The following is a 15,610-nucleotide window of genomic DNA, read 5'->3' as shown; positions in this document are numbered from 1 at the left end:
AAATATCTTTCAGAACCAAACCTGATGATTAAGATGGTATTCAAGCCTGGATAAGACTGTCTTTTTTTAAGCAAAGAGGTCACTCGTGAAGAACACGCGTGTGCCTGTCTCCCTACCCCGCTTATTCCCAGCACCCTGCACACAGCCTGGGACCCAGATGTTCAACATATTCCTGTTGAATGGTGACCACAGCTTGGCTCTCTACTGGGACCCATAAACTGGCTCCAAAGGTAAATCTGAAAAGGCTTTGGGCCAAAGCAGCCTACTTGGAATTAACAAATTCTAGTTTGTATGCAGATTAGAAATTAGTCCCTTTCTTTGGTAAGTATGCTCTCTCTCTGTCTCCTGTATACCTTATGCATTTGACTAAAGAGAAAATGTTGCAGTTCCTTCCCCTTACCGGGGCTAATACTGGATTTAGTTTCTTAAGGCAACACTAATCAGCAACACTGGACAAATCCAAGCATTTTTGGAATTATTTTTTGGGCTGACCCAGTCCACAAAACAACCAATTAGGTGTTGTTAACAAGAACAATGCCTGAAACAAGACTCACTTTCACCCAAGGGTTTTGAGACACTGACATTAATCTGGATTTGCACACCACCCGCCTTCATGAATTTGAGGAGTGTAGCGTTATGCAGCTCCCAGCCGGGACAGAGAGCCCTGGCTGAGCCAGGCTCCTGGGCTGTCCCGGCTCCGCCCATAGTAACTGTAGTAACTAGACATTCGCTGTGCAGCCTGGGGAAAACATTTTACACTTCCCCCTTGGTCTCTCTGTCCTTATCTATGCGGTGATCTCACACTCTTAAAGTCACGGATACAAAACTGAGAACCATGCAGGCAGACAAGAGGCAGGGAGGGCGCTTGGGAGCTGCAGACACGAGCCGGCAGGTGACGGAGAGGAAAGCAAGGTCCTGCTCAGGTAGCAGGGAGAATTCTACAGCAGAGCCGGTCTCAGCAGCGGCAAAGTCTCTGCTCTGAAGGAGAAAGAAATCCAAAGCCAAAGCTCCACAGCTTCTGGCCATGGAACCGTTTCCAGGAAGGGAACACGCAGGTCATCTGAGGTCAAGTTCAGGGCGCGCAGCCAGCCGCCAGGCGGGAAGGAAGCTGCAGTGAATGCCTGCTTGCTTGCACTCCAAGCCCTTCACCTTCTGAACACAAGTCCTGTATCAGCCCCTTTGCCAGGTCTCCCGGGGGACCTCAGAGGCTCTTTCCAGACCCAGGCATCCTGGCTCTGGCCTCACAGACTCAGTCCACGCCGAGGTGCTAAGGGGAAGCTGGTAGTACACAGGGTGAACATCAGAGCCTGGCCGGCCTGTCATTGCCTTGCACAGCAGAGGGCCGGCCCCAAGGGCTCTGTTTAAAGCCTTTGAGCATTCCTCATCTGCCTCGTTGCCCTCCCCGCCCCCAGAATGCGCACCAGGACACATTCCTAGCTCCCCACCTTTGTCCATGGCGCTAACTCTACAACCACTTATCCCAGCTTCTGCTCTACAGACCCTCTTCCCGTGTGGTGTCCGGCTCACAGGCCATGGGACCCGTGCAGCTGCCTTCGCCGGAAGCAGCAATGGCTCTCGTCTGTCTTGCATCACACTTAGGCACACGTCCTCTCTCCCCATTTGGGACCACACGGTAACCCCACTTCACTATCACGTCCTGCGTCTTCCTTCCTTTGCCCACACCCCTTACCTGCCTGGTCTGTCCTTACTTTCTGCCTCCCGTCCTGTTCTGCACCTCATCTCCGAGGCTCAGTTCAGCTAGGCTCTCTGAAAGATTTTCCACCCAAACACCTACCGGCTCCACTTACTGAGCAGCTACTCTGTGCCCAGAATTTTGTCTACGGCATTTCTAATCTTGGAATGGCCCTGCAAAATGGGAGCAAAGACAGTTTCACTTTCAGACTTGGGGAACACAGAGGCTCAGAGAGGTTCTGGAACTGGTGAAAGTTGCATAGCTTGTTCGTGGCCCGACTGGGATTGGAGCCCAGGTGTGATACTTAAACCCAAGTGCTCCATCTCTTCCATACTACTTTTTCATTCATAAGGCAAATACTTTGAGCTTGAAGCTATAAGAACTTAGAGGACCATATTTCTTGTTTTCAGAGCAAGGAACCTAAGGAGTATCTAGGCCCAACGACTGGCCCAGGGTGGCACGGCTTTTCTCCACCCCCTTACCTCGTTCTTCCCCTGTGCTGGTCCCGGGGACCCAGGAACCGTCTATCCACTGCAGGGGGGTCTCCAGTGCTGGTCTCTGGGGTTTCTGGCTGCAAGGTTTCTGACACACACCTGTCCTGCAAGCAGGGCCCCAGAGGAGGCAAGAGAGAATGTCTCGGCAAGTTTAGAGCCACTGGGTTACTAGTTGAGCTATATACGGTGATATGTATACAATGTATACAATGTATACAATGATACAAACAGCAGTGACTTAAGTTTATATCTTTCTTGGGTAGAAGAAGCCTGCAGAGGGCAATCTGGGGCTAATGTTGCAATATTACCCAGCTAGGGCCTGGGGCCTCTTCTGTCTCCTGCAATTCCCTTCTCATGAGGCCCTGCCTGGTCCCCAAAGGCCCCGGGATCACCTAGGGCAGTCCTACAAGAGGACTCAGAGGGCTCCCTGGCTGTCTTCTGCTTGTACCGTTTATGCTCAGTCCCCGGCTGGGAGCTGGTCTGGGACCTGACGAGCATGGGGCACGTTGCTAGCAGCAAAAAGGGTAGGAGTAAGGGGGGGGGCGCATTTCAGTGCTCAGTCCAGGGACCCTTCTCAAGCTTAGCCTACTCTTCTCCCCTTTGTCCTTCTTCTTTCCATTTGTCTAATAGTTACTGAGCAGCATATCCCATGTGCCAGGCACCAGAGATAAAAAGACTCATAAGACATAGTCAGTGATCTACTGAAGATATGAGGAAATAGACCATTTTGATGCTCCGGTGGCAAAGGCTACCAGAAGAGACACGCAAAGGGCACTCAGCAAGAGCACAAAGGCGCCTGGCCCAGCTGGGGAGGTCAGCCACTGAAGAGGATGCTTGCTGGGGACAAGAGCTGGGAAACAGCAGGGGGCAACTGCTAGCCCCAGAGGATCAGCCAGCTGCTGGGGATGAGTGAGAGGGAGGAGTCCAATGCCCCCCCATTTCTAACTGTGGCAGCCGGCGGGGGGACAGACCACCGCAGATACAGAGAACACAGGCATTCTCTTGCCTTGGGGAACGTCCCCAGCTTCGGAGGAGGCTGCCGCTCCCCAGTACTATTCTTTTCCATTGCCACTCCCAAAGACATGCACAGCGTTTTAATTCAAGTGCTCTCGGGAGATGAAGTGCCCTTGGCCCTGGCCTGATGAATCAAATGCAGGAGCATAGTGTGGACCAGGCAGCCTCTGGGCCAAACTAAGCTGGTTTTGCAAGTGTCACCTGGGCCGCTCTCCCGAGTGTGAGCTTTGTTCTAGAAAGCCCACCTGTAGTGAACATGTGCCACTTTGTGGAGAAGCAGTGAATGAATCCTCTTCCTGTGTTCGGGGACCTGCCCACTGTGCTTGGAGGGAGAGCCAGCCTCACACGGTGAAGAGGAAAACTCAGATACCACCTTTCTCAGATTTCCTTGCAGCTACCTGGCATGCCAAGGGCCTGTGGCTGAGACTGCAACTAAGATATACCTACCAGAGGCTCGAGTCCAGGAGGAAATTTGTGTGGCAGGAGCCGTTACTAGGGATCATGTTCTCATAACAGCCACGCCGGACACTCTGGAACCTTGCAAATGACAGCCTTGAAGTTGAGCTTCACTAGGTCCATCGTAACCGGCTTCCGTTTGCAATTAAGGACCATGACGACTCCTTGGCAGTTTATCCGTCCAGCAGGGTGCGTGGCTAGGGACAACACAGTGGGGAGGGGAGCACAAACTTTGTGCAGAGGACAGTGAGTAAAACCACTCAGCTAGACCAGAGGATTCTTCCACAGGGTAGGGGAAGATTAAGGCGGGAGGATCCCAAAAGCCCAGTTCAGGAGCTTGGTCATTACCTTGTAAGAGGCACAAACATTCTTTTCTATTTTTTATTTTTTTTAAAAAGATTTTATTTATTTATTTGACAGAGAGAGATCACAAGTAGGCAGAGAGACAGGTAGAGAGAGGGGAAGAAGCAGGCTTTCCACCGAGCAGAGAGCCCTATGCAGGACTCTATCCCAGAACCCGGAGATCATGACCTGAGCTGAAGGTAGAGGCTTAACCCACTGAGCCACCCAGGTGCCCCTAACTTTTTTTTTTTTAAATAAATTTTTATTTTGGAATAATTTTTTTAAGTAAGCTCTATGCCCAACGTGGGGCTTGACCCCACAGTCCTGAGATCAAGAGTCACATGCTCTACTGACTGAGCCAGTCCAGTGCCCCAGTTTTAGAATAATTTTAGATTGACTGAAAAGTTGCAAAGGTAGCACAGAGTTTCCATATACCCTTCACCCAGTTTCCCTTGATGCTGATGTCTTGCATTGTATGCTACATTTGCTGAAACTAAGAAGCCGACACTTGCATATTACTATTTACTCAACTCCAGGCTTTGGAGTTTCAATTTGGATTCCACTAGTTTTTCCACCAATGTCCTTTCTCTATTTTGGGTTCCAATCCAGGATACCACTTTGCATTTAGATGCCAATCTTGTTAAAGGAGAAGACTGAATATGATTAAAGCTGTTTTAGGAGAATTGTCTGATAGCAACATCCACGTTGGACCAGGAAGTTGGATAGAAAGGTATTTGTAAACGCATTCCAGAATCTTCACCGAATTTCCAAATGCACCTTAATGCCTGGTGCCTGGAGGGACTCAACACCTTGTGGTTGCCAGAGAGAAGAGCTCTGGGCCACTGGAAGCATGGCTGCCTTCTCAGGGCCAGGCGAGCCAAAGGCATATTCAGGACATATGTGGGGGCCTCCATGTCGCAGCACTAGCAGGCCCGAAGTTCTGCCTGCCTGGGCAACTCCAGTGGACTGATAAATCTAAAGAGGGAGCCAAAGAAATGCATGCTGACCTTCTTCTCTGAAAGCGTTGTCTTGTCTCCCTTAACAAGCAGTGTGTTGTGGGAAGAGAGCAGACGCTGGAGTCAGGTTTGAGCCCTCGCTCCACCACTTAGTGCAGGAGGAGCCTGGGGGAGTCCCTAACTTCCCTGAGCTTCTCTTTCCTCACTGGTAAAAACAGGGACCTTAAACCTCCTTCATAAGATTACTGAGAGGATGAAATCACATTTAAAAAGTGTTCAGCGGGGCACCTGGGGGGCTCAGTCGGTTAAGCATCTGCCTTCAGCTCAGGTCATGATCCCAGGGTCCTGGGATCAAGCCCCGCATTGGGCTCCCTGCTCGACGGGGAGCCTGCTTCTTTCTCTCTGTCTGCTGCTCTCCCTGCTCTCTGTCAAATAAATAAATAAAATCTTTAAAATAAATAAACAAATAAATAAAAGTGTTCCACAGGGTACCTACTGGCACACAGTAGGTATTCAATAATCATCAGCTCCTTTAACTTGAGGGTGGGGTCTGGCCTCATAATTTTTTTGCATATCCTTGTAGTACTTAGCACACAGAAGGCACTTCATACTTTGGTGATTATAACATGGAGCTCCCAAACCCGATGACCCCAGAAAGGGCAGACCATGTCTCCAGTTACCTCATTCATTTATTTAGCAAGTCTATATTAGGCGCTCACCAAAGAGCAGTAAATAGATAAAAGCCAAGCACTGTGCTAAGCCACCAAGACATGGTCTGTGTCAAAAATGGCAAAGCCCAAGTGGGGAGAGAGGTCTCCAGTCAACTTTCATTCAGGTCTGATACAGAGTCGGACGAGTTTAATAAGCACTGTGTCCAAGAGCACAAACACTGGCTCCTTCTGTGTGAGGCGAGGCTAGAGCCTCCCAGAGAGAGTAGACTGGGGACTGGCAGAATCAGTAGTTCTTTTCAGTAAAAAGAAAGAGTGGGAGACGATGAGAGAGAAGCATTTCACTATGTGGGAAACACAAGCTGTCTTCTGGAAGCAAGGTAGTCTTGTGGGGTTTATGGTAGGAGTGGAGGCTGGTGAGGTTGTATAAACATGGCAGCTCTAACGCTTCTCCACAGAAAGGACTGAGGGGACTGAGGGGCAGTCATGGTGGGAGGCAGGAGTGGGAAGGGGCAGGGGCTGGCAGAAGACCTGACTGGAAGCTGTGCTTTTAGAGAGTAACCACAGTTCTCTTTGTACAGTGGTCTCCCCTTTTCTGGGGGGGCGGGTACGTTCCAAGACCCCCGCTGGAAACCTGAAACCACAGGTCGTCCCCAATCCCTATATATACTATTTTTACTCCTACACGTACATATCTCTGATAAAGTTTAAGTTTGATTTATAAATTAGGCACTGTAGATTAACAGCGAATTCATCATTGATGACAAAATAGAACAATTAAGACACTGTAAGTTTTGTGACTGTGCTCTCTCCCCAAATCTTACTGTGCTGTGCTCACCCTTCTCCTGGTGATGCTGTGAGATGCGACAACCCATGTGATGAGATGAAGTGAGGGGAATGACGTAGGCGGTGTGACGCAGCATGGGGCGGCTTGGGACTTTCCCACAACCCGTCAGGAGGACCATCTGCTTCCAGAACATGGCTGACTGCTGGTAACCGAGACCGCAGGGAAGTGAAACAGCAGATAAGGGGGGACGCTGGCCCACGGGTGAGCTGTGGTGGCTTGCTGGTAGAAGTACGGGGCGGGCAGGGAGTGGGCGTTGTGGCCGCTCCTGACAGGGCCATGCTGGGAAGGGAGCTGGGGTCTGCTGCGAGAGAGGAGGTGGAGTCGAGGAATCTGGGGGACTGGACCGCACCGTGCCCTGCACACCTGCAGCTAGAGCGGCAGACACGGAGGTGCAGGGAAGGTCTGAGAGCTTTCCGAGGGGAACAAGCAGAATCTGGGGAGAAAGGGTATAGAAAGAGAGTTGGAGGACAGGGAGGACTCCTCCTGTGGTCACCTGCAAGCATGGAGAAGCCAGAGAAACAGGCTTTGCTGCCTGGGGTGGTGTGGAGGCGAGGAACTGTTTTACACACGCTGAGCAGAAGGGATAGGCAGGTAATGATTCCCAGAGGTCTGGACAGAGCTAGCTTTCAAAGTCATCCTCCTGTCCGGGATTTGCTTCAAAACAATCAGAGGGTGGTGATTTGGTCCAAAGTGACACCAGATTTGCTCTGAATAGATAACCAAGGTGGGTGAGAAAGTAAAAATTAGCTCAGACTAAGAAAACTAAAGCTGGAGGGCTACAAAGTTACTGTGGAACAATATTCCTCCCAAGGGCAGCTAAGGCATCATAACCGCCCCCTTCTTTGCGGAACTGCTGCTTTCTGACTCACTGAGAAACCTTGTTCTCTAAAACGATGGACCATCAGAAATTTCACTGTTTGAAATTTTATCAGTAAAAATGAAACCCCCTTCTGTTGCCAGGAGGATCTAAGTCACTTTGAGCAGCGCTCTCGGTTTGCACCTCAGGTTCAGAGCTTCTGATAAGGGGCTTCTGAACCCAACAGTCCACATTTACCTTAACTTTGTATTTTTGCAGGAAATGAATCCGGGTCTACTGTGCAGTTCAGACCAGGTGTTGGCTCCTGTATATATAGACCTGCTTTGCTTTGAGCCTGTCAAAGCACTGCTTCATTTACATTTTGGCCTAAACTCTATCCTTCCCCCAAATCCTCTAATTCTCTCTTTTCCTGTTTGGTCAGATACCCCTAGTTCCTCCCGTGTGGCCTCCCTCATTGCAATGAATTAGTAAATCGGATTTTGTCAAACTACAGATTTGTTCCTAGGGATCCTAGGCTGATTGGGCCAGGGTGTGGGTAATGGGGATACACAGGTTTTTTGCACTATTCCCTCTGCTATTACAAATGACTCACATTTTCCACGTTTGCAAGCTCTTCAGAGGTCCTCACCCCGTCATGATAGTAGGAGCCATGGCGTTGAGATCTCTGCAAGGGTGAATAACAGCCCTCCAAAGACATCCAGGTCCTGATCCTCGACACTTGTATGTTATCTTAATAACAAAAGGGACTTCACAGATTTAATTAAGGCTAAAGATCTTGAGATGGGGAGAGTATTCGGCCCCAGTATAATCACGCGGGTCCTTAAAAGCAGAGAAGCTTCCCTGGCTGCAGTCAGAAAGAAATGTGACCACGGAAGGAGGGTCAGAGACTTTGCTGGTCTTGAAGGCAGGAGAAGGGGCCACAAGTCAGGGAATGTGGGCAGCCTCGAGAAGACAGAAAAGGCAAGGAAACAGATTCTCCTCCAGAACCTCCAGAAAGGAATGCAGGCCTGCTGATCATCTGATTCGAGCTCAGTGGGACTCATGTCAGAGTTCTGACTGTAGAACTAGAAGTTAAATGTGCTACTTTAAGCCACATTGTGGCAACTTGATATGGCAGCACAAAAAAAGAAAAAAAAATAACATGAAATCACTCAGAACAGTGGGTAAAGATAGAAATGAACCAAGGGACACTCCAAATAATTGAACAGCTAAAAGAGACCAACAGAGGAGAAAGTGGTCCAGATGTAAGCTGGCCACTCCCTAAAGTGAAGGCTGAGGGTTGAGCAGTCTTTCAGTTTAAAGTGCCTGTTCTTCCCTTGCTCCAGAGTCCCCGGAGTTCTAGTGTTTGCATTTAACAAGCAGCCTTTTTCACCTGAAACTATCACCTTTCCCTTCATGTCGAAAGCCTGAGAGTTTGAGAACTTTCGCAATCTTGGTTCACATTATAAACCCATCAAGGTAATATTCTAGTTCCAGAAGAACAGGTTTTACCACATCATAAACGAGAATGAAATCTAGTTACTTTTATGTGTTAATCCAAGTTCTGTGACATTGGAGGACACCCTAAATGAGGAGTGGGATGGCCACCAGACCAGCTAGACTGTGCAGAGCTGGTCTTGGTGTTTAAACACCCCTCCCAGAGCACCGCTCCTCAGATGCTCAATTGAGGTCCAGAGCTACAGCTCCTCGCTAAACCACTTTCTCAGCTACCAGTCGGGAAAAGGGCACATTATTTCATCCAGGTTGAGATTGTTGATGGCACTATCCTACAGAACATTCTCTTTCTAAAGGGCTAAGGGTACACAGGGAAAGAAATGCTGGATTTCCAGGTTTTCAGGCTGAGTAGAAAATGTGAAGGATAGCAGTGTGTTGCTAAATTATAAACCACCTAGCCTCATTCAGTTTTGACAAGCTGGGCTTAATGCCTCATTCTCATACAGAGGCCTTGGCCTACAACTTTTTTCCCTGCCTGAATGACCTGCCCCATTCATTCTTCAGAACTCAGAACAGCTGTCACTTTCTTGGGGGAGCTGTCCTAGGTTATGTTGGCTCCTTCTGCTGTAGGCTGCCACACCACCTCCACTTCTCCTTTTGGAATGGCCACCAAAGCTGCAATTACTCGCTCAGGGTCTTTCACATTCACCATTAGATTAATTCTGCACAGTAAGGACAAGGTCTGCCTTCTATTGTGCTCACTGTTTTCTCCTCGGTCTCTAGCAGAGAGCAGATACAAGTGTTTGATGAGGACTGGTTAACTGAGTGAAGGAGTGGGCCTCATGCTCTTACTCTGGGTCTATAGATTTCTGCGTTAGAAATTCCTGGAAATGGAAATGGAAATTAAACATTTGGGCCCCTCAAAGCTAAAGAACCCAAACCATTGAGTTTCTAAAACATAGCTCACATCCTATGTTCATCTGTTTTCTTGTCCAAAGCCTGAAGCAGTCAACAGATGCAAGAACAAGTGGGTCTGATTTTCCACAACAGTGACAAGACAATTCAGTGGGAGAAGAGAATTATCTTTCCAACTAATGGTGGGACAACTGGATATGCACATGCCAAAGAATGAAACTGAATCCTTCCTTACACCACACACCAAAATTAACTCAAAATCAATCACAGGCCTAATGTAAGAGCCAAAACTATGCAACTCTTTGAAGAAAATGTAGGCGCAAACTTTTGTCACCTTGCGTTGTTCAAAATTTTCTTAGACATGCCACCAAAAGCACAAATGACTAAACTAGACCTTGTCAAAATTACAAACTTTTGTGCTTCAGAGCACACTATCAAAATACACCCCACAGAATGGAAGAAAATATTTATAAATCATGTCTCTGATAAAAGCTTGTAACCAGAATATCTTTTTTTTTTTAAAGATTTTATTTATTTACTTATTTGACAGACAGAGATTACAAGTAGACAGAGAGGCAGTCAGAGAGAGGAGGAAGCAGCCTCCCTGCTGAGCAGAGAGCCCAATGCGGGACTCGATCCCAGGACCCTGAGATCATGACCTGAGCCGAAGGCAGCGGCTTAACCCACTGAGCCACCCAGGGGCCCCTGTATCCAGAATATCTAAAGTCTCATACAACTCAACAATAAAAAGCCAAAGAACCTTAACTGAAAAATGGACAAAGGAGTTTGTCTGTTGAATTGAAGAGGTATTTTTCCAAAGAAGGAATACAAATGACCAGTAAGAACATGAAAGGATGCTCAACATCATTACAGCCATCAGGGAATATAAATCAAAACCATGACGGGATACTAAGATGGCCATAATCAGAATGACAGCAAGTGTTGGCAAGGACCTGGGGAGACTGGAGCTCTCATATATTGCTCCAGAGAATGTAAAATGGTGCAGCCATTTCAGAAAAGTTTAGCAGTTCCTCCAAAAATTAAAGATGGAGTTACCACTGGACCCAGTAATTCCATTCCTTGGTATATACCCAAGAAAAATTAAAATCTAAAAACTCATATGTGAATTTTCATAGCATTATTCACAATAGCCAGAAAGTAGAATCCAAGTCTATCAGTAGATGAATGGGTGAACAAAATGTGGTATGGCCATACAATGAAATATTTAGTTATAAAAAAGAAATGATGTACTGATGTATAGTACAACATGGCTGAACCCTGAAATCCTTCAAAGTGAAAGAAACCATTCCCAAGAGGCCACATCTTATGTGATTCCATTTATATGAAATGTCCAGAAAAGACAAATCTAGATTGAGACAAAAGTAGCTTGGTGGCTGCCCAGAGCTGGCCTGGGGTGGGAGAAGCAGAGGTGACAAGGGATGGGGAATTTTCTTGGGGTGCTTAAGACATTCTGGAATTGACTGTGGTCATGGTTGCACAACCCTATGGACTATACTAAAAACCACTGAACTGTACACTGAATTGTATGGTACATGAATTATATCTCAATAAAGCTGTTGAAAATTTAAGGCAAAGAAACACTGTGTTTCTATTTTGCAATGGCACGCATTTGTCAGAAGCCAAGCTCATACTCATTTTCCCAAGCATAAAGGAAAACGCAGGTTTCTGTCTTCCAGGACACTGCTGCCTGAGCCTATTCATTTTCCTGTGTGCTTGCGCACAACTGTTGAGGGCTCAGTGCAGGAAATCCACTCCCGGGGAATCAGGGACCTGCAGGCTTCTTGCAATGGAGCACTTCAAGTCTACAGAGCCGTGTGTTTTTCTCCCTTAATAATGAGTGTCCTTGGAGCTTCAAGCGCAGCACGAAAAGATTCTCCTTCCAGCAGTCACTCCGTTGAGAGCACATGACACTCAGTGGGTACAATACTTTGGAAAGGCCAGCATGCTGGGATGACCGAGCCCTAAATGTGAGATGCTGAACTATGGGGCTCCGGATTTGTTTTCTCCCTTTCTTTCTCCCCTTTGGTCCAGGATCTTCAGCTCTAGCACAAAAATCTGAGTGCCCCGTGCCCCCCTAATAAGAGTGCTGGATGGGAAGAGAGAAAGGAACATCCTAGAGTTTGGATTCCATCCCTAGCTCTGGGGCTCGCACAGAGTGTCCACCCTCTCCTGAGCCACCATACTTCCCTTTCATGCCCAGGGTAGGGCTTGGTTGGGAATCCTGGGAACAATCCCTGCCCCGGGCATGTCAGGGAATAAGCAGACATAAGGAAGTCTGGGTGGCAAAGGATTCAAGAGGAAAAGCTCTGACTGTCCTCAGGTGAAAATGGCTCATCTAGAGGGGAATTCAGAGTAGGGACCAAGAGAGAAACCAACAACCGGATTAGCAAAAGAAGCAAAACTTCCACTTTATTTTAGAAGTCCTTGAGATATAACAGACGGAAATTGCAAAGTCAAAGGCTAACACTAACCAGGGACCCGAGGGTCAGAGGACTCTAGGGGTAAAAGGAGATGGCAAGGTACAGGACTTAGGATTTTTCCAGCTTTAGAAAGCCAGAGAGCCCAGGTCACGGCCAGAACATCCCAGTACCGGTTACAGATTCTTTACAAAGGTGTTTACCTGTGGGAAAGAGAAAAACCAAAAGTTAAATTTCACATTTTCAGCAGACTCTACATTAGTCCACCCACACTGGTACGAGGTGTTGTAAATTAGGAAAAATTGGAAAGGGGAGGAAATGAAACTTGCACAGGGTCATGTAGTGGAAGTGGCTGAGCTGGAAAGAGAATCCAGAAATTGCATTTCCCCAGTCCAAAAATACCTTTGAGGAGGAAGTTAGGGAGCAAGTCTATTATTTAACAATTATTAGCCCAAAATGCTTTAGAGAATAGGGACTGTATTTGTGACTTGTACAAGGCCCTGTAGGCTTTAGAGTGTGAAATGCAATTTGAAGCACAAGGCCCATTACACTGAAGTCTGAAGCAAAGATTAAAGTGCAATAAAGGAAAATCACTAGAAGCAGGAGTTAAGGTCCTCTTCCACCTTTTTCATGAGTTCCTCTTGTTTGGTTACTTCTTCAGAAAAATCTTCATTGACATCTAACACCAGCACTGGAATGTTCAGCAGAGCCTCAAAGTGGAGCCTGTAAGAAGCATGAACAGAAAAAAGAAAGCTGGGGCGCCAGGGGGGCTCACTGGGTTAAAGCCTCTGCCTTCGGCTCAGGTCATGATCCCAGGGTCCTGGGATTGAGCCCCATATTGGACTTTCTACTCAGCAGGGAGCCCGCTTCCTCCTCTCTCTCTGCCTGCCTCTCTGCCTACTTGTGATCTCTGTCTGTGAAATAAATAAATAAAATCTATTAAAAAAAAAAAAAAAGATAAAACAAAGCTGACCCTTCACATACTCACTATGTCTTAATAATCCACAGAACAGACCTAAAGTCACAAGGCTTCACAATGGAACCGCATATAAATTACAATTAAAAAAAAAAAAGTATTTAATAAAGTTGGCTACAAAGAAGAAGGCTGAAATTTCTCTAATTTAGTCTTGAGATGGATACTGAAGGTCAGAGCCCCAAACATTTCAAGTGGACTATATACCAAGCCTGGAGGGAGGAAAGTCCAAAACTAGGACTGTCAGCTTAGTAAAATGGAAAATTTCTCTGAAGTTTTTCAGCCCTTCGCCCTGTGTCAACTCTATCACCATCATTAAAATGTTCAATCTAGGGAAATGTTAAAAAACAAAAAAGCTGGAGAAACAGAATCTAATAAAATGCCTCTTAAAATATACAGATTATAGGGACGCCTGGGTGGCTCAGTTGGTTAAGCAGCTGCCTTCGGCTCAGGTCATGATCCCAGCGTCCTGGGATCGAGTCCCGCATCGGGCTCCTTGCTCCGCAGGGAGCCTGCTTCTCCCTCTGACTCTGCCTTCCACTCTGTCTGCCTGTGCTCGCTCTCGCTCGCTCTCTGACAAATAAATAAATAAAATCTTTAAAAAAAAAAATACAGATTATAGCTAATACTGAGCTTCTCAGATTTCTAACCACTTGGTCTATCCTGAACCTTCTCAGGGGGCTGCCTGTTGAACTTGTGTTTGAGCACCTGGCTGTAGGAAGGCAGGTGTCTGTGTGGTGCTGTCTTCTCCACTTACTCAGTTGTCTTGTGAACAAGCCAGGCTTCGTGCTGACCATGAAGCTGCTCCAGATACGCCAGCTCAACTCCCTTCTCCTCTTTCCTGGCCCTCTGGTGGAGTCTCTTCAAACAAACCTACAAGACAATCCCCAGGCCATGCTGAGCTCACGCGTTATCGTGGCTTCGGGGTCTTCGGGGGTTCTAGGACCCACTCCTGATAACATCCAACCTGGGAATGATAAGCCCCGACCTTGCTTCTACTTTCTTGTTTCCTTATGATCACAGGTTAATGGCAAACTTCATCCACCCTGGGGAGCTGTAATTACCCTGCTTTTTCCTCCTCCCAAGCCCATCCAGGAAGTCACTAAATCCCCTTTCATCTCCCTCACCTCTGCCTTCGTCAGGTCCTCATCACCTCTCACCTAGACCATGGCAGGAGTCCTCTGGCTCTCTGCTTTCTGGAGGCGGTGAAGTGCATGGGATTAGCACAGGCCTTAAGGTCAGAAAATCCACGATTCACTTCCTGTCTTCACCATGTACGAGTGGTGCAACCTTTATGGGCTTTTCTTTCCTGCCCTCCACTCACCCTGGGGGATGCCGTGAGGACTCATCAAGGTTAAGGTGTGTCAAGATCCTGGCCACTGCTGCTCTCTCCTCCCAGTGAGCTGCCTCCACCTGCCCTTCCATAGTTACACAAGAGAAGGCAGAACCCTTCTTGTTGCAAACACCCTCCCAGGCTCCCTACTGCCTAGAGCCATAAAGCCCCAGGTTTAAGGGAAGTATGAGGAGCATCACAGTTACAAAATGGTAAGTTATCTGAAAGATGTCTTAACCTGTCACTCACTAACTCTGGAGCAGAAGGCAAACTTTGTATAGGTCAAAGGTAAAGAAGTTAAAAAAAAAAAGTGAGGCTTAAGACTAACTCTCCTTCCTTCCCGCTTTCCAGAGTGGGCATCGTTCCATTCTGCCTTCAGCTGGTAGAAAAGTCTAAAGCACACTGGCTCAGAGAATGTCATCTTCTCCTTTACCTGTCACACAAAGCCATCCGGGATTCTGGCCACTGCTCCGACCCCTCCACCTTCAACTTCCTTAGTACCTCCCTGGACTAAGCCAGATGGGACCCGAGGGACAGACCAAGCTCTTTCCCACCTTGAGACTTCTGCTCCCAATGTTCGTTTTGCTTGATTGCTTCCCTTCCTCTCCCTGCCTGGCAAACATTTCATCATTCAATGTCATCTGTCCTAGGAAGAAGAGCTGGATTGACTCACTGAGCTAGGACCACCCTCATTCGAATGCTTGAAAACTTCATTCCCAATATAAACTTCAGCCCCAAATGAAGTGCATGGTATTCCTGAAGATGCAGAGTCCGTGCTGTGCATCCCACCTTTCCTCTAAGGAGACAAAAATCATGTAAACAAATTTCATTTATGAGCTTATGTCCAGCTTCTCAGATTGATTAATGGGGACAGATCTAACAGGTTAATACTTTTAGCACTTACTCCTTTTCATCAGCCTCTTCCCCTAATCAATTATCATCCCCAACTTAGATGAAGTCCTTGTCCTTGGGATTTTATAATTTAGTTAGATAGGGCGCCTGGGTGGCTCAGTGGGTTAAGCCTCCTCTGCGTTCAGCTCCAGTCATGATCTCAGGGTCCTAGGACCGAGCCCCGCACTGGGCTCTCTGCTTAGCACGGAGCCTGCTTCCCCCTCTCTCTGCCTACCTCTCTGCCTCCTTGTGATCCCTCTCAGTCAAATAAACAAATAAAATCTTTAAAAAAAAATTTAGTTAGATAATAAATAAAACAATACGTAAAACAGTGAATCA

The 15,610-nt window shown here is 47.4% G+C and overlaps 1 protein-coding gene and 1 long non-coding RNA gene across 4 annotated transcripts in view; one reads left to right on the top strand and one right to left on the bottom strand.

Moving 5' to 3' along the window:
• Positions 1–6,586: 6,586 nt before the first annotated feature.
• LOC116595772 lies at positions 6,587–8,414 on the top strand. The gene is made up of 2 exons (XR_004287856.1): positions 6,587–6,671; positions 7,546–8,414. It is a non-coding gene; the product is annotated as an uncharacterized LOC116595772 (long non-coding RNA).
• A 3,626-nt stretch (positions 8,415–12,040) lies between these two features.
• Positions 12,041–15,610, bottom strand: part of DGUOK (deoxyguanosine kinase) — a 28,967-nt gene continuing 25,397 nt past the window's right edge. Inside the window, exons 5-8 of one of the 3 annotated variants that reach the window (XM_032352485.1) lie at positions 14,935–15,021; positions 13,805–13,920; positions 12,698–12,797; positions 12,041–12,277 (exon numbers count right to left, since the gene is read on the bottom strand). In XM_032352485.1, coding sequence (XP_032208376.1) covers positions 12,251–12,277; positions 12,698–12,797; positions 13,805–13,920; positions 14,935–15,021 — 330 coding nt within the window. In that variant the 3' untranslated portion in view covers positions 12,041–12,250. The other 2 variants (XM_032352486.1, XM_032352487.1) reach the window with 2 other exon arrangements.

Source organism: Mustela erminea, chromosome 7 (assembly GCF_009829155.1).
Source record: "Mustela erminea isolate mMusErm1 chromosome 7, mMusErm1.Pri, whole genome shotgun sequence".
Classification (NCBI taxonomy): Eukaryota; Metazoa; Chordata; class Mammalia; order Carnivora; family Mustelidae; genus Mustela; species Mustela erminea.
Note: the sequence above shows the minus strand (reverse complement) of the source record. Positions and strands in the feature narration are given on the sequence as shown.